We start from the raw sequence: 26,750 nt of genomic DNA, 5'->3' as shown, positions 1-26,750 counted from the left end.
CATATGTTTATCTCTATTTTTTTTATCACATAATTCTTATTTTATTATATTGTTATTTTTTTTATTTCATTATTATTTATATTATGTTTTATTTTTTTCATTTGTTTCAATGCGGAAAAGAATAAGGTTATTATGTTTGCTTTTTTAAATTTGTATTTTATTTTTACATTTTTAATGAAATTGATCGTCAGATCATATGAAATCATGAAAGTCTCGCGATAAATCATGAATCTAAAGACCTTAAACAATGATATTAAGGACAAGTTTTATAATTAACATTGTTATGAAAAAATTGAATGGAGACTTAACCTATATAATATTTTTATAGTGATCATAGGAATACAATAATCTCTCTAATATTGATATGTTAGTGCTCGATGAGAAGGTAATTTTTAAATTATTTTTTAAGTTATTATGATAAGTATGTCTTCTTTAATTGTAATTTCATATTAAAATATTTTATTTGTGATAAAATTTTATAATATGAAAATATTCAAGTATATATGAAGAAAGATTAATATCAAAGTTAGATATTTATAAATTTTATATCCAAATTATCATAGATTTATATAACAAAATACTATATTTACTGTTTTTTTTTATGAAATTATAAAAATTAAATAAAAATAGTTCAATATATAATTACTTAATATCTTTGATCAGACAATTCTCCTTATAAAGATCCATTTGTTAAAAGTGATGAGTTTGTATAAGTGTTTTTTTTTATCTCGTGAGAAAATTAAACAGAGCGAAGAGACAAGGAAAAAAAAAAGAAAATTACAAAGGGGAATAGATGTCCTCCCCTACTACTTGTAAAACAAAATTTGGAGGACTCCTCCATATTACATTAAACGGCGAGTTTTTTGCTCCCCAACTAGCCAAAACGTGAGCTACTGAGTTAATCTCCCGAGGGATGTTGACTATCTTAACACTCCAATCCCTAGCCACCAAGTCCTTAACTACACCAATGATGTCACTATGCTTGTGAATGTTATCTCTATCAAGTGTGGGTCCCTGCACTGCTTTCACCGCCCCTATGCAGTCCGATTCACAGATTATATACCGAAATCCTGCATTCCAACAAAGAGACAGACCTTCCGCTAGAGCAAGGATCTCTGCTCTGAGAGAATCACCATCTTCAAAAGAACGAGCAAATCCCCCCTTCCAACGTCCCACCGTATCTCGCACTACACCTCCTACTCCCATGATCCTCGATTGGCCAAGCCAGCTACCATCCACATTCACTTTAATCCAAGGATATTCCGGAGGGGACCACTTTACATTCTCTTTCCATAATTCATGCTTCTCTAGATATATGTTGTTCTGTGCAATCGATAGAGCAATCATTCGTGTCACATACTGCACTGACCAGTTCTTACCATGAAAGACCATGTTGTTTCGTAGCCGCCATATCCACCAAATAACTATTGCTAGTTTCTTAGAAGCTGGATTAGTTATGACTCCCTTAAACCATGTGAAGCAATCCATCTGCAAAAAAATCTGGGAGGGGGTATTACCAACCTGCAGCCATACTTCCTGAGAGTGTGGGCAATCTCGAATGGCATGGAGAATGGTTTCTTGTGGGCAGGAACAGCGGGGGCAACTTCCCACAGAATCTAAATGGCGAAGAGAACAAAAGTGATTTGTCGGTATGGATGAGTGTAAGCCTTGCCATAAAAGGAACTTAATTTTTTCTGGGACATGCAGTTTCCAAACACGCTTCCATACAGGGTCTGCAAGACCATGGTCGGGTGAAAAGAGGAACCTAAAGCCTGAAGCTGCTGTATAGCATCCGGAAGAGTCGCCTGCCCAAGAGAACATGTCAGCGCCTGCCGGAGAGGAAGGGATGGGAACTTGTTGAATACGGTTAACCAACTCCATAGGGAGACGAGTAAAGAGTGAATCAAAATTCCAAGCTCCTTGTTGCCAGCAATGTGCAACTATTCTATCGGTATCACTTATGTGGACATATGACACTTCTCTACAAAGAGGCCCTGTGCCTAACCAATCTTCATACCAAAGAGAAGAGTTACCTACACCAAGCTTTGGAAAGAAGCCTTGTCGCAAATAGGGGAGGCTTTGACAATGCTGTTCCACACTTGAGATGCACCGTTACCCTTCTTCGCTTGCAATACGGATGCCCCATGTAAATATTTTGCTTGCAGAATCTTGACCCAAGGTTTTTGCGGTGAGTGGAGAAGGTCCCATATCAATTTACCAATGAGAGAGATGTTGACCTGTCGAGACTCCCTGATACCTAACCCTCCGAACTCTTTCGGGCGAGTGACAGTATTCCAGCCTACTAAAGACCAATATTGTGATGAACCCGCCTTGGCCCAAAGCATGGTTCTGCTGGCTTGATTGATCCTATTACAAACTGCTTGGGGTAACCAAAGAGATTGCATGCTATATAGAGGGATAGATGTGACGACTGAGTTGATGAGACATAACCTACCCGCTTTGTTAAGAAGACGTCCCTTCCAAGTCGCTAGGCGGTCATTAATACGGTCAATTACATGGTGGAAATCTGCAATCTTGGCTTTCCCATGGAACATTGGTATCCCGAGATATCTTTTAAATCGAGGTGTATGTTCAATACCCAGTGTCTGTTCTAATTGCTCAATTCTCGCGCTGGGCACCCCTTTTGAGACCACAAATTTTGATTTCTCTAGATTTATCTTGAGACCCGATGCGGTGCAAAAGTTCTCTAGCACAGAAGCCATTACTTGGACTTGATCATTTGTTGCTTGGCTGAAAAGTATGACGTCATCTGCAAAGAGGAGGTGCGAGATGGGTAGTCCTCCTGGAGAGAGATGGATTGGGTTCCAGCTGCCCTCACTGTTCAGTTCATTAATTCTGAGAGCTAGTCGTTCCATGCATAATACAAAATTCACATAAAAAATTCTTTGTGTAATATGTAAATATTTGTTTACTTAGCATATATATATATATATATATATATATATATTTGATGTAATTTAAATCAAGGTTGACTAATATTTTTGTTTTATAGAACGTATTGAATATTCTCACCATCTTCATAATTAGCATGATATTCTACGAGTTCTTATCATAATAGATTGATTTATGGTATTATTATTAAATGAATATATTTCACTTTTGAAATAAATTATTAATTAAATGAAATTAATTTTTTAAAATATATATTATAATTGAAATATAATTTTATCAAATCATACAATATAAAAAGTAATGCAATGTTCTTATTAATTAAAGAAACTAATATTTCAGAAAAATAATTAAGAAAAATCATACAACTATTATATGATGGGAAAAAATTGAATATCATATTACACAGGTTATTAAAATAATCTGGATATCACATGAGTAACAAATCTAGTTTAATGTGGAATTATCTACACTTCTGAAACTACAAAAGTTATTCATTTACACATCATTGTAAGATCTTATTAATATAAATAAAAATGTGTTTCTTTATTAAAAAAAGATACTTATTTTAATAAAACTAGTAGAAAAGAAGTTGTGTCTTTTTTTAATACACATATTAATAGGAATACTGGAATAGTATATCATTATCCACAATTTCAAAGATAAAATTTTTATAAAAAAAAATCTTTTTATCTCTGATTAATTATTATCATATAATTCACACAAGTTTATAAAAAGTTAAAAATTTTAAAAATAATGTTTAAGTCATAATAAAGAATGCTTTTATATAAAGGTAAAAATATCTATTTTTTTATATTTTATTTTAACACATTTGTAAAAAAAAAAAAACTACTTTTTAAAATATAATTCCTATTTTTAAAAGTCATTTTTTTTAATTTTAACACAAACAGGCAGTGTTTTAAAACTCGATTCGAACTAGCCGGTCAAACCGGTCAAATCGGAAACTGATGGTTTGACCGAGCTGAACCAGCGATCAGACCGGATGTGGAGCTAATTCAGTATGACTCAGTATGACCCGATTAAAATCCCGGTTGAACCATCGACCCGCGAGTCTCATGACCCAAACCAGGTCATAACTTTTTTCGAAAAAAAATAATTAAACGACGTCGTTTCTTTAATTTAAAAAATAAAACCCTCGATTTTTAAATGCCTCTGCTCATTTGCTGCACGCTGCGCTTAAGCTTCCTCTTTCAGAACCCAACCCTCCCGCACGTCGCACGTCGCTCGTCGCACCGTCGCATCACTGTACAGCTGCACCGCCGCACTGCTGCATAGCCGCACAGCCGCACAGCCGCACCGCTGCACCACTGCATACTCGCACCACCGCACCGCCGCCTCGTCGCACCACCACGCCGTTGCTTCAAGTTATAAGGTTCATTAAATTATAAAATCACAGAAAAATGTGCGATTTTTTTGATTCTTTAAGATATTGGTAGCATTTTCTAAAATATTATGATAATTGTAAAAAAAAAAAGGATTAAAAGAAATAAAGAGAATTAGAAGAGGAGGTAGCGCCGACTATCTGAGTTGTTCTGTATGTGTGCTATGATTCCTCAAATCCCCAAAAGGTCGGCGGCTCCTTAATTAGAATCTCAACTGTTTAGCTAATCTTGAACTGTTTGGTATCATGAATCAAATATTATTACGGCTACTTGAACATTATTTTATTCAAACTTGGGTTTTGGATCATCTCGTTGCCAAAAATTATAGTTAAACCAACTCTGAATCTCCACAATGTTAAAATGTTAAAATGGGTTTGTAATTTTTTTGGAGTTTCTTTTAAGGTATGATGTGATTTTTTTTTGTTTTTGAAATTTATAGGTATGAAATATGTATAATAAATAATTTTTTAATTTTTTTTAATAGAAACCGGGTCATGTGGTTTAATAGGTGATCACCGGTCTTTTAAAACACTGCAAACGGGGAAGCACTTTAATTTTCAAGGGTCAAAGTAGAAGAGGAATCCTGCTGTGAAGATTTTACAGTCTCAGAAACAGAGGAGACAGCGTTAGAATTGGAGAAGGGAGGAGTACAAACAGTGGTTAAGGTCCAAATACCATCAACTATAGAGCATAGCGGTAACAATTATCTGCTTCATGTAACTCACCATAATTTTATTTTATTTTTAATAATCTTCTAATATGTAGAACAAATTAGAAAAATATTGCAATCTCAACATTGATTTTTTGTGTTGCATATGTATGTGTCCTGGGAAGCTCAGTGTTGGGTTTAGGGTTTTGCAGTTTTGCGTCATAATGATGGATTCTGAAGGATTGGAGAAGAAGATTGAAGAGTTGAAGCTGAAGGAGGAGAATGGAAATGTGCAAACCCAGGCACAAGGGCAATTGCAGATCATCACCTTTTCTGAACTCATCAATGATGTTAGCCTCCATTTTCAGATCATTCGATTTCCCAAACAGGTTTTCCCCACATCAATCTCTCTTATTCATGTTTCAATACACCCATTTTTTTTTAAAAAAAAAGAAACCCAGAAAAAAAAATTATGTTTTTTCATTTGGGTCACTCACAAAATAGGCTTAGACCAATTCACCCAATATGAATGTGCTATTGAAAGTTATTGTCTTTCAATACTTTAATTTTTAGGGTATGATTAGATAAAACTTCTCCTTAAGCTAAAACTATTTCATACATAAGTTAAAATCAAGATTTTGGAAAAATTAATAGGAAAAAACTTTTATGAATTAGCTTATAAAGAAGCTTATTTTATTTTTTCCTCTCTTGAAGTGCTTCTGGAATAGTTTATCCAAACAAACCTTTATTCCCCTTCCAAACTTTCTTTTGATACGAATGGTTATGGTAGATATATGTGTGGATTGGTTACAACACTGCAAAATTGGGACACATGTATGCAGCAGCTACTACTCGTCCTGTAAGTTGTCTCAGTCCTTTAAGTGCATTATGAGTATGTTAAAACATTGTGTATGGATTGTGATCTATGGTGATTCACACAGAACAATATGGTATCTGTCACTTCCATACTTGGAGGGGTTTCTGATAATACAGGGTCCGGCATTGCTCATCGATTAGGTAACTATTGTCGTGTTTGATAGTTAAAAATGTTATTCCTCTGGTTCATGGGATAAGTGGTTAACTTACTTTTTTTTCTCGCAGTGTTAAAGACTGGTCTCAACGTAATTTTGTCTTGCAGTATTCCAAAAAATAGCCCCATGATTGAGGTCTGGTTGCTCTCTCTCACTCATTCTCACATATGTATGTTAACACTTAGTATAGGGAAGTTATGCCCTTTCTAAATGATTTTCTTGCTGCTATATGTTATATTTTTTGCTTTATTTCTAGAATTGCTGCTGTAAAAGAATATTCGTATCTATATTTAAGTATACTTTCTCAAAACAGGAATGTAGTATCCCAACAGAAACATAAGTATTAATTTATATTGTTGTTTGTTCCAATTTTCTACTTGGATATAGTTTCATTAATTTGACAGTAAATTAAATATGTAATCATTTTACATCTCTTGCATATTCAATTACTCAGTTAATTTACTAATACATAGAAATTTGAACATACCGATAGGTTCCTGGATTCCATTCTGGACCAATTCTCCATTTAGGGGAGGGACTAACTTGTAAATAACAAATAAGAGGCAAAGTTTGTTAGGGGAGAAAGAGGATGGTAACCCTGTTATATTGGATAGTTCAGAGGGAGAGAGGGGTATGCATGTTTCATTTTCAGTTTGGGTTTATAGCTAGGGGCCATAGGGATTTACCATTGCTGGGAGCATTTGCTCTTACTTTCTGTATTTACCTCTACTTTGTTGTTAATAATATAGTCTCCTCCTTTTGTTATATAAGAATTGTTCTTACCACATGCTCTTCTATATAGGATTTGTTTAGGTAAGCTTCTCCATGAGCACGTGTAACTTAGAAAAATAAGACAGAAAAATAAAATAAGTTTATTCATAAGTTAAAATTAATTCATGCATTGACTAATTTGTAGAAGCTCTTTCCTATTAGCTTCTTCAAAATCTTATTTTTATATAAGCTAGTTTTAGCTTATGAAAAACTTATTCTAGTTTTAATTTTTATTTTTTTTCTCTTATAAGTACTTTTTGGAAAGAATTATTTAAAAAGACTCATAGTAACAATGTAAGCCAATGTCATGCCTGCCATGTGCTGTTAGTGTTACCTAGTATTAGGCATTGGCATTATGTAAATGGCAGTGGATTGCAATAAAATAAAATGCTTGTAGCTTATGATTGATTTTAAAATTTTCCAGTAATTACCCTTTTTCAATTGCTATTCTCACTTTACTTGCTTCATTTTTTTATATTTAAATTCTCTATTATTTGATTATTTATGGCAACTTTCATGGATTGCAGACAGAAGCTGAGAAAATATTGATAAGGAAACTCATTAGTCTGGGCTATACAAAGTCAAGATTGGGAGCAACATCTTTGTAGCAGCACAGGCCATGGAAACTTAAACATTTTATACATATCAAACATGCGTTATCCCAATGTTTTTACATGATTTAGCAGCCATGGTGGATATTGAAGACTGGAAGCATTTTTACTGGACACAGCAATTCGGATCTCTTGTCCATGTTTGATGCAAGCCTATTAGATGACCTACAGAATTTTCAACTGTTTAGGACTAAGAACAACTTAGAAATTTTCAGATTTTCTCATGTTAAAACCTTTTGCCAGTATTGATAGTGATTCTACAGTCCCATGAGGTCTACCTCAATTGATTGAGTAATGTGTGAGTTATTGGATACCTCTTGGTACCAAATTCGATTTCGATGAATAAAAAAATATTTATGCTACATTACTAGAGTGAATAACCATAAATTCAATTTTCCCCTTCATTGCATTAATTATTGGGTATTAAAAGTAAATATAGTCTTCTTCACTTCTCTCGAATAATTTTGTAGAGAGAAAGGGATAGGGAAAATTTGATGCTAAAGGGTGCAAGTGGTATGCATTTACATGTTTTTGTTGAATATAATGGCAATGATATTGGTTGCAAAAGTGTATAAATAACTAATTTTGATGGCTATTTCAAAGTGAATGACTCTTATATTTGCTTGCATCTCAGAAGTTGGTTCGGTAAATGGAAACGAGGAATAATTAAAGGAACATATAGCAAAACTGTTGAACAAAACAAGTTCACAGATAAGTATATTTAACTCGTAAATCAAGGATCACATACACTGATTCAAAAACAAAATTAAGACAAACTTTACAAAAAACCTCAGTAAGAAACATGAAACTATGAAATAGAAAGCTAAATCATTGGTTGCTTTCATTGTTACTTTGTCATCATCATAACAAAAAAATGTATCATGTAAAAACTCAACTAGAACCCATGCAATGACAATTTTTTCAATGTTGATTTTTCAAGTTCTTTGCTTTTGTCCTAAGTTGATTTTATATTATCTTTATTCATTTTTAACGTCAGAAAAAAAATAAAGCAGATTTTATATAAAAAAAATGGTATTTTCAAGTCAATGATTTAGTAAATTTATTTATACATTTGTATAAATTGTATTTATTGATAAACCGGTCCCTCCCAAATTAATGCATGCAATAAATTTTTTTTAATTCAAATTATTAAGATTGGTTTTTTAGTTTCTTTTTAAAAAAATTAGAATTTTTTGATAAAATAAGCAATTTTTTCTTAAACGTCTGTCTAATTTTTTTAAAAAAGCACTCTATTTTAGAAACACTAATGTTTTGAAGTTTAAACAGTCAAATAATAATACATCGAGTGTGACATAACGCCTTATTTATATATTTATTTTTTAAAACGCGGTTATTTATTCATTTATTAATTATTTTTAAGCACGTTAATTTTATATTAACTTATTTATATTAAGGAATTAAATAAATTAAAGTTAGCCATTAATTTACTAAAATACCAATATAGTAAAGCTTTATTGGTCCGAGTTTGGGCTTCAAGTATCAGTTGGTGGATAACCCAACGGCTCTTTGGTCTTTTGCTTTAAAACTCACATTTTTGAGGCCATAGATTTATTTTTCTTTATCTAAAAATTACTATATATAAATAATCAGTCACGTCACAAAAACATATTAATTATTAGAGGGCGATATAACGTATGGTTTTTTTATTTGAATAAAAAAATTGAAAGATTTAATTCTATATATAAATAATTATATCACGTCATTAAGGCATATTCTTTTTGTATATATATATACATATATATATACATGTTTTTTCATAGGCATTATATTTTAAAAATAATTTTATTTGAGACACTATTCAACATTAAATACAATTTTTTAAATTAGGAATTCAAAATATTTTTGGCATCTCACTACGAAACAAGTATAGATGAATATGTAATGGCCATAATGTTAATCACATATTAATCATAGAAGAATATAAATACGATCGAGACAAGCAATAATTGCTAATTGACGTGGACAGACGATCTTAAACTTAAAATAATGCATATATATCTATAACTATAATATTAAATAACAATTTTTATTTAACATTTTTTTTATAAATTTCATTCATAAAATTGCTCATACTTTTAATCAGTCACCCACTTTCATTGTTTTTATTTTTCAAAAACTCACGGAGACACATACTACTTCTTTTACTCTACTGGTTAATAATGAATGAACAACAATGGCTCTCATACCTTTGTTTTAGCCATCTCTTGTTATGAAACAAACAAACCTCATCAATGTTGGCCAATAACTCATGTTTGATTAATCACTATATGATAGAAATATGCCAAAGTCAAATAATTCAAGAAGTGATATATTAAAGGAATTAAGAGGAATGAGATGATTTTGAAGACCATTTCTTATGTTTGTAAATATAATAGTTACTTTGTATAGATTTATTTTGTCTTTGTATTTGTGAAGCACTTTATTTCATTTTTATAAACCATTATATATTGTTTTTAGGGTAAGTTACTTGGAGACTTAGACTCCATTTAACCTTGTATTGAAGGTTACTCTTTTTCTATTTTTTCAGTAGTAGAAGTGGGGTGGCAATTAGCAATGCTTGAGGATGTGACTAGTAATTGGGCCAGAATTGGGCCTAGGCAAAATTTTACATATTAGACTTGTTTTGCTCCTAATTTTTCAAGGATTTAATTTAGCTAGGTCTCATTATTTTTGGATAAACCTAACTAAACCAAATCAAACATTTTTGAAACGGATTAGTAAGCAAAATAGTCTAAAGGCCGCCTAGCTTGCCTTGTTCCTTCCTTGGCCGAATTGCTTCTCCTTCCTTAAAGCATTGGGAAGCTTGTGCTACAAGCTTCTAACTTAGCTTGCTCCACAAGCCTCCTAAACTAGGTTGGACGGTCAAGCAACCAAACCATGGTTCTCTTGAACCATGGTTAAGGTTAGTTTGCTCCATAAGCTACCTACTTCTATAAATTTGTAAACCTTCCATTTTCCCTCACTTTTAAGTATATGAAATCAAAATTTTACACTGAAATTCTCTCTCAAGAGTCCAAAACCATGGAGAAGAAGTTTCTCCCTTAAGTTTCTCAACAAAGGAATTCCTCCTTTGTTCTTTGGTTCCTCAAGTTTCTTCCTCTTCAAGGAAGAAACTGAACCTTCTCACGTTGCTTCTACAAGCTTTGGAGCTTGTGTTTGCTTCATCAAAGTCACCATTGAAGACCTCAAGAGCTAGATTGGGACTTGAAGGTGGAGCTTGGAGAGGAACATCAATCACCTCCTCAAGTATTTCCATCACTATAGCACAAAAACATACTCTCTTTAATACTTCATTATTAGTTGAAAGTCACAAATTTTAGTAGATTTTATCATTGAATTGAAAAAAAATACTAAATGAGACATATTTTATATATATATGTATATATATTCATTTTTAATAAGTTTCATCTAATAATATAATGATCTGTCATGGTCTTTACACTCAGAGGTATCATATTAGCTATACTAATCAACTAAGAGGAACTATTAGATTGAATAATAACATATATATATGTGTATATAAGAGTAATACTAAAAACACATCTCTATGTACAAAAATTGGAATACTATGCATATACAATCATCCAAAATAACAATACCCTCCTAGTGTCAGTCAAGCACAACCAAACAGTTACCAAAGACAGTAACTCTGACACTAGGAAAAAACTTCACATCTCGCAACGGTCACAACAACTAGCTCCAACCTAACCCTGACCTGCTCCCATACACAGTATGATCATCGCAGTCCATCCACATGGAAACAGAAGGGTAAATTAGAGTTTAATAAACAATCATGTAAGCATAAGAATAAATATCTATGCTACACCATCATCAAATCACCAACCATTCTCATTGAGTCACATCATACACTCTATCATATACTAATCATCTAGTAAATACAACTCATGACATATATCAATGCATATCAACCATCTAATGCGTCGTCACACATTCACCTAAGAGATCTTTGTAAAAACATAGCAATATAAGTGACATCTCATCCTAACGAAATCACCCCTGACTAATTTTATACCTGAAGCGCCGTACTGGGTCAATAGAAAACCGGGATATCAAATCCCCCTAGATGTTTACTCGGATAGTGTCACTTACACACTTGGAAGTTCGGTTCCACTGTTTGGAATAATACAATTGGGTACAAGCATATCACGACCTTAGCAAGCATTACCAAGTCACTTATAGATTTCGCCCATCGCCTATTCGCTAGGAACCACGCAACCTTCCCCAATACTTGGTTAAGGGAATAATCCTCGACCTCATACCCCATTCCAACACTAGCTAAGAACTTAGAGGAAACTCACCCAAACTAGTGGCATCCACACCTAACGTAGTCATCCCTGCGGCTAGCACAACCAAGTCAGAGACTTCCAAGGGCATCCACACTCGACGCAACCAACCATACCCTCGGCGCCATATTAGTAAAATTCCATACAAGTCACTATTTGATATTGCGCCCAGCGTGACCTTCTTCACGCCTGACATCATTCATCTAGAGGCCCCCATTTCAAATCACGCCCAACGAGACTAACCTCGCGCCCATTGTGATTTTGAAATGGTCACCCCTAGATGAATGCTCGCCTGGTGCCATGAAGGTACGCTTTTCATGAATTCAAAAACCAGCATACCAAGTTCAAAAATTTCTAGCAACACTTGCAATTTCAGATAAACCAACAACATGAAATTCAACAACCAGACTCTATAGAATCCAAAAACATCCTCAGATCCTCATGCACTCATCTGGTGCATCAAAATCACCCAAAAACTAGCTAATGTCGTGGTAGACCTAAACCCAACGGAGGATTGTAGTATTCGGAGGATAGTCAGTAGGCTAATCCCATAGGTGGCTTAGTTAAACTAGCTAATGTCGTGGTAGACCTAAACCCAGCGGTCCTATCCTGACATAGTACTATACTTCCTTGTTTAAGTGGAAAAGTCTGAGAAACCGTTATTGTGTTGTGGATTGTTATCCAAATTTGTTGTTTACCTAGCAAACCCAAAAAGATTATGTTTTGCCGGTTCGGTAGAACCTAGCCACTTAGACTACTCACCCTGTGTTGTCGGAGATCTTTGAGTTAAAATGTGTGACGACGCATATGTGTTGATGTGTTGATACAATGTTGATTCATGTTGTGTTGTTGAAGTGATGTTAAGATGTGTAGTTCATGTGTTGTTTGTTGTTGGTGTTGAATGAGAAAATGATTTTATGTGTTGATGTGTTGCATAATTAATTATATGAGTTGTTTATTTTACCTAGCTTACCCTTGCATGTTTCCATATGGTTTGGACTGCGATGATCATACGTGGTATGGAAGCAGGGCAAGGATAGTCTGGAGAATAGCAATGGAGCCACAGGTGGTGCTTGGAGTTGGATTTTGTTATTTTTGTAGACTACCGGTTGTTGCCAGATACTTATATATATATATATATATATATATATATATATATATATATATATATATATATTTGTATATGGTTGCTGGGCAAGTAACGTAGTTGTACATATTCATCAGATGTAGATGTGTATATTATATATTGTTGTTTTAGTATATGTATATGCGTAGTTAGTTGTGTGTTGTGTAGTGTGACGGCTATGGCGGGTCGTTACATTATATGAATGAGTTGATAGTTGAATTATTGTGGTAAAAACTATGTGATTGTGTTGTGATGATGAGTTGTTGATCACTAGGACTAGAGGAGAAGTTTTCGAAGTTGCTCATCCCATTGTGCGGATTGAGATAATTGTGGTACTCTAAGAGCCCAATTTGTTGAAAAGCCCTCCTTGGTAAGTTGTCCCTTGGAGTGGATGATGTGTTGTTCTCCTCTAGGACTTAGTCGGTCCCGTGTGTGGGCAAGGTCGAGGCACACGTGTATGAAGCGACCACGGTATAGGGGCTAGGCCGAGCTATACCGATTACAAGCGGCCAATTTGAGTAAATTACGATGTGTTGAAAATGTTGTTGCTATTATGATGAGTTGCCTAGTAGTTTGCTTTAAGGTGTTCATACTGTGTTGATTAGTGTTGATGTGTTGAATTAAGTTGAAATGATGTTAAGATGTGTAGTATATGTGTTGTTTATCATTTGTGTTGGATGTGAAGATCATTATATAGTTGTTGTGTTGAATATTTAATTCTTATGGGTTGGTTATTTTTTCTAGCTTACCTTTGCATGTTTTCATATGGTTTGGACTGCAATGATCATATGATGTATGGGAGCAGGACAGGGATAGGCTTAGAAATAGCTCCTAGAGGCCATAAGAGGTGCTTGGAGTTGATGTTTTCTTTTGTAGGCTACCTTATAGTAGCATATTTTGTTGTATATAGCTAGGTGTTATTAGTTGCTTGCTTGGCATCCTGTGTTGTAAATATATTTATTATACTATTTTATTATATATTCTAGTAATATGTAGTATTGTTTCGTAGTATAACAACCATCACAGTTCGTTAAATATCCAATCCCAGGAATTATTGATATGGGATACTCTTTCTTCTGAATTGAAAACTCTTATTTTAAAAGATTCTTTAAGTTTAATATTCTTTTGTAAGCCTTTCCGATGAATCCAAAGAAAAAGGTATAAACACCTTATGTGATTTCCACTTTGAGCCAACAAAAGCATACAACTTTAGTACCTTTGCAGCACACCATCCTCCATAAATTTAACAAATAAATAGTGGGACCCACTTTGAACATCCATTCATTTTTCGACTAAGTGTGTATCCAAATATCCATCTCCAATACATCATTTTTATCTCATCTAATCATGCATTTTCCTTCCCTTCTGCGGGCTATTCATACACTATTAATGGAAAATTAAATAATACTTTAGATAAGTTAATAATTTATCCAAAATTAGTTAATAATATAACTTTTTTGTGCAAATTTAGCTATGTTTTGTTTTGTGAAAGTTTAAATGCGAGACTTCGAAGCTCCACCAGATAGTTTTTACGTCTTTTATCGATGTTTGAAATGCAAAGATAGAGGAATGTACGTAAAGAAATTCAAACAAGACACATTAAAGATAGTGCAAAATCACTAATGATGTATTTAGATTAGAAATTTTACAAATTTAAGAAATTTAAAATTTTTGATATTTGAATTATTTTAATTTCAATTTCTATCATTCTTAAAATATTTTGTTTGGATGAGTGAATTTAATTTTTTTAAAATTTTAAATTGTTAATTTGGATACGATAATTTGATTCTATTATGGTAAAATTAATTTTAAAAATATATTAATATGTTGAGATTTTTAAATAAAATTTTATAAAAATAAATATTAGCCAATTTTTAAATATTTAATAATTTTAAAAATTAATATTGGATAATTTTTAATAGTTTTTAAAGTATTTTTGAATATTCAATAATTAAAAATATGAAGAGATAAGATAAAATATATAAGTGAAATAAGGAAAAAAATATGAAAAATTTCAAATTCTTACTTTTTTTAGAGGATTTGAAATTCTATTATTTCAAGAAATTTCACAAATGCTTGAATTTCAAATTCTTTGTAAATTTTCCATCCAAACAAAGTACTTCACCTCAAAGAATTTGAAATTCTTCAAACAAATGAATTATTTCATTTAAATTTTCCATGCAAACACACTCTAAGTATTTGTAGTATTAATCAATTTCTTCATATTTAAACTTTTTAATTTATATAAAAAAAAATTAACAACATTCAACTATATGTCACATCATTGCAATAAAAAGAGGTCATGAAAATATTTTAAAAATGTTGCCTAATACATATATAAATGTTATTAAAATGTTGCCCAATATATATATATATATATATATATATATATATATATATATATATATAATATTATTAATTAGTGGTAAGGTCCGTGCAAAGCATGGATATTAATTACATTTATATTTTAAAATTTTAAATATATTTATAATTATATATTAAATAAATTATTTAAATATCTAATAAATTTTAATTGTTGTATTATATATCAATAATATAATTAAAGAGTTCTTTATTTACTATAGTTTAATGTACATTATCTTTTTTAAAAATAAACTTTTCAATACATTAGAGGTATGTGGTTGAAAAAAAGTATTACAACTGAACATTTCTTCTCATTCATGGGAATTTACTGTATTTTAATGTTTTAAAAATTAATTTAAAATATTTGATAAAGAGGCCAAATATAATTATTATAATTGAAGATTTCCTTTCAATTATTGTAATTTATTGTTCATTGTCACTTTTAAAATTTTTCAATATATCAATTAGGGAGTGATGAAAATAAATATTATAATTGGGAAATCTTCTCTCATTTATTTTTTTTAGAAGAAAAAGAATTTATTTTATTTATTACAATATCATAAATATATGTTGCAATAGGCTCGACTAAATAATTGTTAACATAAAAGCTAAATGTCTTAACTAAAGAATGAGTTAGTTTGCTTACCTTATGACATAACTCACCATCGAATTTAAAATAAAAATTAAAAAATCACTACATTTTTCTAAAATAAAATGAATTCAAAGTATAACTTGTACAAATATAAGGTTAATTATAATAATAATTACATAACTTAATGACAATTATATTAATAAAATTATCAAGTATAATTTTTAAATTAATAATATAATTTTAATATTAAGATTACATCATTAACATTAATTTCCTACCAAATTTGTTATTATCAAACTACATAACATATACTTGTGTAATTGTAATCGAATCTTATAATATAAGTTGATTTTTTTTAGTGAAAAGTAAGTTAAATCTTAAATACCTAAAGTAGAAATTAGTTATTTGTTAAGTAAATCTAGTTCATACTAACACTATCAATAAGAATAAATAATAATTAAAATTTAAAAGTACTATACAAGTCAAACTATAATAATGATAAAATAATTTAATGTACTATAAAAAAACACAAATAATATAGTTAGATGATAAAAATAAATTTTTGATTAATATAATAATTATTATTATAATATTAAACTAAATCATATATTTATTTATCTTACAATATAGTAAAATAATTTTTAAAGGATTCAAAAAATATATATAAAAAAAATTATAACTAGTAATATAAAATTAAGATATATTTTAAAGTTTTATATTATAATTTGTGACTTGAATTATAATGCACATTTTAAGTGTGATGGTGTATCATATAATATTCATGAATTTATTCAATTTAAATCTTGATAAATTAATTTTATATGAAAATAAGGTACGAAGTATTAAGGGAGAAGAATTATTGAAAGGTAGAATAAAAATTGTAACGACCTGTTATGTCCGTTACACTACGCAACACACAACTAATTACGCATATACATATACTGAAACAGTAATATAATATAAGCATATCTACATCTCATGAATATGTACAACTATGTTGTTTGTCCAACAACTATATACAAACATATATATAAAAGTATCTACCAACAACCATTAGTCTACAAAATAAAAATCCAACTCCAAGCACCTCCTGCGGCCTCTAGCAGCTATCTCTCAGCCTATCATTGCCTTGCTCCCATACATCGTATGATTATCGCAGTCCAAATCACATGGAAACATGTAAGGGTAAGCTAGAAATAATAAACAACTCATAATAATTAAATATGCAACACAACAACTATATAATCATCTTCACGTCCAACACAAAGGACAAATAACACATATACTACACATCTTAAGATCATTTCAACTTAATTCAACACATCAACACTAATCAACACAGTATGAACACCTCAATGCAAACTATTAGACAACTCATCATAATAGCAACAACATTTTCAACACATCGTACTTTACTCAAATTGGCCGCTTGTAATCGGTATAGCTCGGCCTGGCCCCTATACAGTGGTCGCTTCATACACGTGTGCCTCGACCTTGCCCACACACGGGACCGACTAAGTCATAGAGGAGAACAACATATCATCCACTCCAAGGGACAACTTTCTAAGGAGGGTTTTTCAACAAATTTGGCTCTTAGAACACCACAACTATCTCAATCCGCACAATGGGATGAGCAACTTCGAAAATTTCTCCTCTAGTCCTAGTGATCAACAACTCATCATCATAGCACAATCACATAGTTTTTAACACAATAATTCAACTATCAGCTCATTCATATAACATTATATGCAACTTGAATGCAAAAACACATGCAACATCAACTAATGCGTCATCACGCATATACAACTAGGAGATCTCCTAACAGCATGAGCATTCTAAGTGATTTCCACCCTACCAAACCAACCCAATCGTTTTCACGCCCAAAGCGCCAGCTCGATCACAACAAAATGAGATACCAATCCCTCCTCTGGTTTCTTGGGTCTCATCACTTACACTAGAAAAGTCCGGTTCCACCGTCAAGAGTAAACATATTAATTAGGCTTACCACGACCTTGGCATGCATTACCAAGTCACATATGGAATTCACCCACTGATTATCTTCAAGGAACCACACAACCTTTCCAGGTACTTGGTTAAAGGTTGTAGCCCTCGACCGTCTACCTTACTCAACCACTAACTAAGGATTTGGAGGAGATTCAATAAACCTCAAAACCTACTCCAAGAGATATACCTACTCAAGAAGGGTTTTCCAAACAGTGGCTTACCTGAGCACCACTCCAAGATACCCTGATAGACCATGGGCCAAGGGCCTAGTGACCAGAGCTATGGCTAGGAGGATACAGGAAGAGCTGGATCTTGAGAAGACTAATGGGCTTGTTAGGCCCAAGATAATCTTCACTTGGAATGCTCTATCATGAAGAGAAGGCCTTAGTTCTACTTGTTTATATTGTACAGTTTATACATAGTCTTGTGTATAGGTTATTTTTGCCTTTGTATTTGTGAGGCACTTTACTAGCTTTTTCTAGTGTTTGTATATTGATTTTGAGGTAGGTTACTTGGAGAGTTTAACTCCATTTAACCTCCCTAGTTGACACACTCATTCTTTATTTTTTCAGTAGGGAAAAGGGGGTGACATTTAGCAAAGCTTGGGGTGTGACAATTAATTGGGCCAGAACTGGGCCTAGGCAAAATTTTACATATTGGACTCATTTTGCTCCTAATTTTTCATAGATTTGATTTAGCTAGGTCTCATCATCATATGATGAACCTAACTAAACCAAATCAAACATTTTTGAATTAATTCAAGGAGCAAATATGAACCAAGGCCGCCTAGCTCTCCTACTTGTTCTTTGGCCGAAATTCACTTGTTACTCTTCAAGGTTTGAAGCTTGCCTTGCAAGCTTCTAAACCTTGGAAGGTTAAGGCAACCTTACCATGGTTCTTAAGTAAACCATGGTCAAGGATGGCTTCTCCTACAAGCTTCCTAAACCGTGGGGGTTAAAGCTTACCCTACCATGGTTCCTAGTGAACCATGGTTTAGGATAGCTTCTCCTACAAGCTACCTTTCCCTATAAATTCCTAAACACTACATTTGTAATCACTTTTGAACATAAATGAGATTAAATCTTCAGATTTCTCTCAACTCAAGAGTCCCTAAACCGTAGAGAACTTCCACTCTAGGTTTCTCTCAAAGTTTATTCAAACTTTGTCTTGGTTCCTCAAGCTTCTACAACAAGCTAAGGAGAACCAAATCATCTTCAAAGACTTCTACTCCATTGGAGCTTTCTTCAAGGAGTTTCGGATCTCTTTCAAGGTCAACTCAAGAGCATTTTCGGTCCTAAGCATGGAGAGCTTGAAGGAACTTCAATCTCCTCCAAGTAGCTCCATCATTTTTGGTATCTAGAGCCTAGTGCTCTTGAGGTTTTTTGTTCTAACTTTTCCTACTTGAATCCGTGTTGTTTCTTCCTTGTCTATGTCTAAATCTATGTTTGCTGCAAGGATATAGTTCTAATATGATTTTTGATGGATCCTATATGTCATATATGAAGTGATTGATTCTTGTTTACTTGTTCCTATTCTTCTTGAATCAATTGTTGTTGTGCGCCTAGGTTCTTGTACTTGTGCATTTTATTTTTCTTGAGTCTATCCATTCTATAACATGTGTCCGTGATTGGACAACATTCATATTGCATAGATTTTGTTTTTGAATCACTTGTTTTGTCTTAGAATGTCATGTGTAGTCCTTTTACATGTTGAAAATTCCTAGACTAGCTTGTTTGACCTAATTTTGTTTTGTGTTTGTTGAGTCCGATTTTTGTTAGTCTTTTCCTTATTAAATCTGAACCTACCTAAATGTGCTTTTGATTTACATGTTTGAGTTCCTAATTTGCTATTAGTTCTAGCAAATTTCTTAGAGTTAGGTTTCCTTTATGTCATATTAAAAGTTTTGTCAAGAAAAGTTCATAAACACTCTCCTATTAGGTTCCTTTGTGATTTGTTGTGTGGCTGAAACTTATTGAAATTTTTTGAGCTATAAAACAGAGGCAAAACAGAGGTGTATGTGTCCTAATTGCATGAGAAAAACAAAGAAACAAAGTGCTTAAAATTTGACCTAAAAAAAATACTACAAAATAGTGAAGCACTAGTGAAAAACCTACTTGTGAACACCTCTTGTTTTGTGTGAATTTTTTCTGCAGTTTTTCTATATTGAAACCGAGACTTATAAGTGATAAAAAGGCATTAAAAACTCCTGAACATCAAAAGAAAAATAAGTGAAAAATATTTTGCTAAAAAGAAAAGAAAGAAAAAGCAAAAGAAAAAGCCAAATAGGAGTGAAAACTTGTTTGTATTGCTCTCGGTTTTGGTATATTTTTTTTTACATGTACTTCTTTGTGACCAGCCACATTATTGAGTCTTATTTTGTTTTCTAATCTTAGCTTTTGATTTGGTAATCCATTCTAGTACCATTCCTAGGTTAATCCTTGTGTGCTAGCCTTCAAAATTTGCCTTAATTTTTGCTTGTCAATTTTGTGGAACTCTTTCTAGTTTTGTCTCATTTCTCTTCTACCAATTGGTGTAGCTTTCCTAAATTGTTCATTTTCAGTTTTAGCACTAATATTCAGTCTTGAAGGTGGTTGAGTGCTTCTTGAAAGGTGTAGGAGGCCAAGGCAAAGGACATCCACTTGAAGGCTTTAGTGGTTGCTTAGGGAGTTTGTTCTCTCTTGGTGGCTAGGCTCTTGGAAACACCTAGAAGTGACTAACATCAAAGTTGCTTCTAAAGAGAGGAGTGAAACACCTTGTGAGGCTGCAGTTGGTGGCTGATTTGGAGCAACAAGAAACTAAACCAATTGTGAAAATTTTTGTGAAAATTTAGAACTAAATTTAGTGACGGAAATTTTGGTTTCTAAAACCTAGTTTTTCATTACAAAATCCGTCTCTAAATTTGTTCTAAATTAGTGGCTAATTTGTTTTCCTTGAAATTAGGTGCAGCCACTAAATTCATTTGAGAGTGAATTTACATTTCATTTGGAGTGTAAATTTACATTTCATTTGAAGCAAATTTGAATTTCATTTACCTTGTAATTTTTATTTTCTAAATTTTTTGTACAAGGCCTTTATTAAGGAGTGTCTTGGAGTGCCTTTGGTGTATCTCCATCTCTTCTTAAGAACTTTTATAGTAATCACGTGTAGTACTTGTGAGAGTGGTCCTTGAAGGTCTTTGGTGCCTTTCAAGCTCTCACTTAGGTTTAATTGCTTTCAACGTCTAGTTTAAGTTTTCAAGCAATTTATGTTTTAAGCAATTTATGTTTTCAGTCATTTAAGTTTTCAAGCAATTTATGTTTTCATGCTCTTTATGTTTTCAAGCATTTTATAAATTGTACACATAGGCACTTGCTTGTTATTTTCTTTAGAAAAGTTCTTTGTGAAAATTGTTTTGTGCAAGACAAAAGTACAAGGGGGTTTAGAGATTTTTACTTGAAGAGGCTTGGTTATTAAGTGGCTCTTTAGTAGCTCACCTCCCTCCAAAGTTCAATTTGTACTCTTAGACCTCTAAGTGCCAAGTCTAAAGCACTCCAAAACCTTATTTTCATAAAAACTATTTTTGTGTGAAAAATATCTCTTGAATTAAAATGTCTCAAGATTCCTCCCATAGTGAAAGTGATGGCTCTCCAAAAAGTCTTTCTTACATTACTAAAGAGCTCAAATCACTTAAACTATGGAAAAAGCAAGAGTCCATTCAAAGAGAGAAGGAAAGAATTGAAAGAGAAGGACAACTTGCTTATCTTGAGGAAGAGTTGAGAATTTTAAGACAAGAGGAGGAAAAATTGAAAGAAGATATGAAGAAACATAGGAAAAAGAGTAGGAGCTCACATTCCCAATACACATCCCCTAATGAAAGCATGAATCAAGGGGATCACTACCAACATACTCCTAGGAGAATTACTAGGCCAAGGGAAGTCAAGGTTGACCTCCCACAATTCTTTGGCAAAGATGATGTGGAGTCTTATTTAGATTGGGAAATGAAAGTTGAGCAACTCTTTGTTTGCCATAGGGTAAGTGAAGAGAGGAAAGTACCTTTGGCTGCCCTTAGCTTCCAAGGGCATGCCATGTATTGGTGGACAGCCCTAGAGAGAGAGAGACGCCTCCACAATGATCCTCCAATTCAATACTGGAATGATCTTAAAAGTGCAATGAGGAGGAGGCACATTCCTACCTACTATGGGAGGGAGCTTATGAATAAGCTCCAAAGGCTCCAACAAAGAGACATGTCTGTAGAACAGTACAGGCAACAAATGGAGCTATTAATGATGAGGGCTTGTATTAGGGAAGAGGAAGCTACTACTGTAGCTAGATTTTTGAGTGGTCTTAATTTAGAAATAAGAGACCAAGTGGAGCTACTACCCTACAGGGACCTAAATGACTTGGTCCAACTTTGTGTAAGGGTAGAACAACAAAGAATGAGAAAATCTTACAAAAATAGCTCCAACTCTTCATTTCTAAAGAAAGATTCCAAGAAGGAGGGAAAAACTTTTGAAAAGAAGAAATCTTTTGAACCCTCCAAAAATCTAGCCACAGAAAAAGATAAGGGAAAGGGAAAGGACACTACACACACTAGTTCTAGGACTAGTGATATTAAGTGCTTTAAATGTTTAGGGAGAGGCCACATTGCCTCCCAATGCCCCACAAAGAAGGTAATGATCATGAGGGGGCATGACATTTATAGTAGCCAAGATGAGGCTACTACTTCCTCTAGTAATAGTGAGGAAGAAGCAAGTGATCAAGAGAAAGGTGTAGAGTCTACTTTTCCTTATGAAGGGGAGCTCTTAATGATTAGGAGACTCCTCAACAACCAACCTAGTGATACTCTATCACAAAGAGAGAACATATTTCATACTAGATGCAAAGTTTCAAACAGTGCATGTTCTCTCATTGTTGATAGTGGCTCATGGTGTAATTGTTGTAGCACTAGGCTGGTTGAGAAGTTGGGTTTAACTACTAATTCCCATCCTAAACCTTATCAACTCCATTGGATTAATGAGGATGGTGATTTAGCAGTTGACCAACAAGTAAAGGTCAAAATTTCCATTGGGAACTATGAAGATGAGGTGCTATGTGATGTAGTACCAATGGAAGCTTGTCACATCTTATTAGGAAGGCCATGGCAATTTGATAAGAAAACCATGCACAATGGCCTTACTAACGAGATTACCTTTACACATAAGGAAAGAAAATTTGTGCTTCATCCTCTTTCTCCTCAACAGGTGGCTGAGGATCAAGCACAAATGAAACTCAAAAGAGATAGTGAAAAGAGATTTATAAAAAAAGAAGAAAAGAGAGAGAAAAAAAAGTCTGTGAAACTTAAGGATAGAGAGGAATCTAGGGAGAAAGGAGTTCCCTCCCTAGATAGTCAAGAGAATAAAATTTCCAAACAAACCCTCTTGATTCAACAACCCTCTTATTTCCTTCTCTGTAAAGGAACTCTTTCTTGCACTGCCACATCTAGTGGACATGAGACTTTACCTAAGGGGATAAAAACACTTTTAAAGGAATTTGATGATTTATTTCCTCTTGAGGGTCCAATGGGCCTTCCTCCTTCTAGAGGAATAGAACATCAAATTGATTTGGTGCCTGGAGCTAGCCTACCTAATAGGCCTGCCTACAGGACCAACCCCCAAGAAACTAAAGAAATTGAGTCTCAGGTCCAAGATTTGTTGGAGAAGGGCTGGGTTCGAAAGAGCTTAAGTCCTTGTGCTGTTCCAGTGTTGTTGGTTCCAAAAAAAGATGGCAAGTGGAGAATGTGTTGTGATAGTAGAGCCATCAACAACATCACTGTGAAATATAGACACCCCATCCCTAGGCTTGATGACATGTTAGATGAGCTTCATGGAGCCATCATATTTTCTAAAGTTGATCTTAAAAGCGGATACAATCAAATTAGAATCAAAGAAGGAGATGAATGGAAAACCGCTTTCAAGACCAAGTTTGGATTATATGAGTGGTTAGTGATGCCCTTTGGGCTCACCAATGCTCCTAGTACATTCATGCGTCTCATGAATCATGTCCTTAGGGATTGTATAGGTAGATTTGTTGTAGTTTATTTTGATGACATCCTCATATATAGTCGGAGCCTAAGTGATCACATAGGACACTTAAGGCAAGTTTTTGATATTCTTAGAAAAAATCAACTTTTTGGAAATTTAGAAAAATGTACCTTTTGTGTAGATAGTGTAGTTTTTCTAGGATTTATAATTAGCAAAAAAGGGGTTCATGTGGACCCCGAGAAAATCAAGGCCATCCAAGAATGGCCCACTCCTAAAAGTGTTGGAGATATTAGGAGCTTCCATGGTTTGGCAAGCTTCTATAGGAGGTTTGTTCCTAATTTCTCCACACTTGCCTCCCCATTAAATGATTTAGTCAAGAAAAATGTGGAATTTAAATGGGGAGAGAAACAAGAAAATGCCTTCATAACTTTAAAGCATAAGCTTACTCATGCACCACTTCTAGCTCTACCAGATTTTTCAAAAACTTTTGAGTTAGAATGTGATGCTTCTGGAGTTGGCATAGGTGCGGTTTTGTTACAGGGTGGGCACCCTATTGCATATTTCAGTGAAAAACTCAAGGGTGCCTCTCTTAACTACCCTACCTATGACAAGGAGCTTTATGCTTTGGTTAGGGCCCTTCAAACTTGGGAACACTACCTTATTCCCAAAGAATTTGTCATTCATAGTGACCATGAGTCACTTAAATATTTGAGGGGCCAAGGCAAGCTAAACAAAAGGCATGCTAAGTGGGTAGAGTTCTTAGAACAATTTCCATATGTGATTAAATACAAGAAAGGGAAAAATAATGTTGTGGCTGATGCCCTTTCTAGGAGACACACTTTGTTAATCTCCCTTGGATCTCAAATCTTGGGATTTAATCACATTAAGGAATTGTATACTAATGATCTCGAATTCGAAGAAAATTATACCCAATGCTTAGCAAAGCCTCAAGGAGGTTTCTATATTTCTGAGGGGTACTTATATAAAGAGGGAAGAATTTGTATACCCCAAGGATCTATAAGAAAACTCCTTGTTCAAGAAAGTCATGAGGGTGGTCTCATGGGGCACTTTGGAGTTGAAAAGACTCTAAGTTTTCTAAAAGAAAAATTCTTTTGGCCCCATATGAGAAGGGATGTTGAGAGGTTTTGCTCTAGATGTATAGCTTGTTTACAAGCAAAGTCTAAAGTAATGCCTCATGACATCTATACACCCTTGCCTGTTGCTAACTCTCCATGGGTTGATATCAGTATGGATTTTATTTTGGGCTTGCCCAAGACCCAGAGAGGCATGGATTCTATTTTTGTGGTAGTGGACAGATTTAGTAAAATGGCCCACTTTATACCCTGCCACAAAATAGATGATGCAAGCAACATAGCAAGACTCTTCTTCAAGGAAGTGGTTAGACTTCATGGTCTACCCAAAACTATTGTCTCAGATAGGGATACTAAGTTCCTTAGTCATTTCTGGAAAACTCTTTGGAGTAGGCTAGGAACTAAATTACTTTTCTCTACTACTTGTCACCCACAAACTGATGGGCAAACGGAAGTAGTTAATAGATCCCTATCTACAATGTTAAGGGCAGTCCTTAAGGGTAACCATAAATCTTGGGATGAGTACTTGCCCCACATTGAATTTGCTTACAACAGGGTAGTCCATAAGACTACCAAAATTTCACCTTTTGAGGTTGTATATGGTTTTAACCCTCTTACTCCTTTAGACCTAATACCCCTACCAGATTCTTCTCATTATTTTCATAAAGAAGGGGTATCGAGGGCTGAATTTGTTAAGAAATTGCATGAGAAGGTTAAAACTCAAATACAACAACAAAATGAGAGAACTGCTTTAGATAGAAGCAAGGGAAAGAAAGCCCTCATTTTTGTGGAAGGGGATTGGGTTTGGCTTCACTTGAGAAAGGAAAGGTTTCCTTCTCAAAGAAAGTCAAAACTCAACCCAAGAGGAGATGGTCCCTTCCAAGTCCTCCAAAGAATTAATGATAATGCTTACAGGTTAGATCTTCCTAGTGATTATGGAGTAAGTAACACTTTTAATATAAGTGATCTTATTCCCTTTGCAGGTTATGATGAGGAAGAAGAACCTACAGATTTGAGGACAAATCCTTCTCAAGAAGGAGGGGATGATAGACCATGGGCCAAGGGCCCAGTGACCAGAGCTATGGCTAGGAGGATACAGGAAGAGCTGGATCTTGAGAAGACTAATGGGCTTGTTAGGCCCAAGATAATCTTCACTTGGAATGCTCTATCATGAAGAGAAGGCCTTAGTTCTACTTGTTTATATTGTACAGTTTATACATAGTCTTGTGTATAGGTTATTTTTGCCTTTGTATTTGTGAGGCACTTTACTAGCTTTTTCTAGTGTTTGTATATTGATTTTGAGGTAGGTTACTTGGAGAGTTTAACTCCATTTAACCTCCCTAGTTGACACACTCATTCTTTATTTTTTCAGTAGGGAAAAGGGGGTGACATTTAGCAAAGCTTGGGGTGTGACAAGTAATTGGGCCAGAACTGGGCCTAGGCAAAATTTTACATATTGGACTCATTTTGCTCCTAATTTTTCATAGATTTGATTTAGCTAGGTCTCATCATCATATGATGAACCTAACTAAACCAAATCAAACATTTTTGAATTAATTCAAGGAGCAAATATGAACCAAGGCCGCCTAGCTCTCCTACTTGTTCTTTGGCCGAAATTCACTTGTTACTCTTCAAGGTTTGAAGCTTGCCTTGCAAGCTTCTAAACCTTGGAAGGTTAAGGCAACCTTACTATGGTTCTTAAGTAAACCATGGTCAAGGATGGCTTCTCCTACAAGCTTCCTAAACCGTGGGGGTTAAAGCTTACCCTACCATGGTTCCTAGTGAACCATGGTTTAGGATAGCTTCTCCTACAAGCTACCTTTCCCTATAAATTCCTAAACACTACATTTGTAATCACTTTTGAACATAAATGA

The 26,750-nt window shown here is 33.7% G+C and overlaps 1 protein-coding gene across 4 annotated transcripts; it reads left to right on the top strand.

The window, feature by feature from the left end:
- The first annotated feature begins 4,090 nt into the window (after nt 1-4,090).
- LOC109803674 (proteasome assembly chaperone) lies at nt 4,091-7,779 on the top strand. Of its 4 annotated transcripts, none has more exons than XM_020365352.3 (7): nt 4,091-4,303; nt 4,822-5,009; nt 5,175-5,351; nt 5,753-5,821; nt 5,904-5,979; nt 6,064-6,128; nt 7,292-7,779. In XM_020365352.3, the coding sequence occupies exons 3-7, from the start codon at nt 5,187-5,189 to the stop codon at nt 7,370-7,372; spliced, it is 456 nt and encodes a 151-aa protein (XP_020220941.1). In that variant the 5' UTR covers nt 4,091-4,303; nt 4,822-5,009; nt 5,175-5,186; the 3' UTR covers nt 7,373-7,779. The 4 variants fall into 4 exon arrangements, with proteins under 4 accessions (XP_020220941.1, XP_020220942.1, XP_020220944.1 ...); XM_020365353.3 differs by having other exon boundaries at nt 5,165-5,351; XM_020365355.3 differs by having other exon boundaries at nt 5,153-5,351.
- Nucleotides 7,780-26,750: the final 18,971 nt, after the last annotated feature.

Source organism: Cajanus cajan, chromosome 1 (assembly GCF_000230855.2).
Source record: "Cajanus cajan strain Asha chromosome 1, NIPB_CcT2T_4, whole genome shotgun sequence".
In the NCBI taxonomy this organism is placed as follows: Eukaryota; Viridiplantae; Streptophyta; class Magnoliopsida; order Fabales; family Fabaceae; genus Cajanus; species Cajanus cajan.
This window is presented reverse-complemented; position numbering and strand designations above follow the sequence as displayed.

Excerpts from the sequence above, each read along its gene's own strand:
- LOC109803674 (XM_020365352.3), top strand. The coding sequence starts at position 5,187 with ATGATGGATTCTGAAGGATTGGAGAAGAAGATTGAAGAGTTGAAGCTG. Across the intron at positions 5,352-5,752 it reads TCATTCGATTTCCCAAACAG|ATATATGTGTGGATTGGTTA; the intron begins GTTTTCCCCACA and ends TGGTTATGGTAG. Across the intron at positions 5,980-6,063 it reads CGGCATTGCTCATCGATTAG|TGTTAAAGACTGGTCTCAAC; the intron begins GTAACTATTGTC and ends TTTTTCTCGCAG.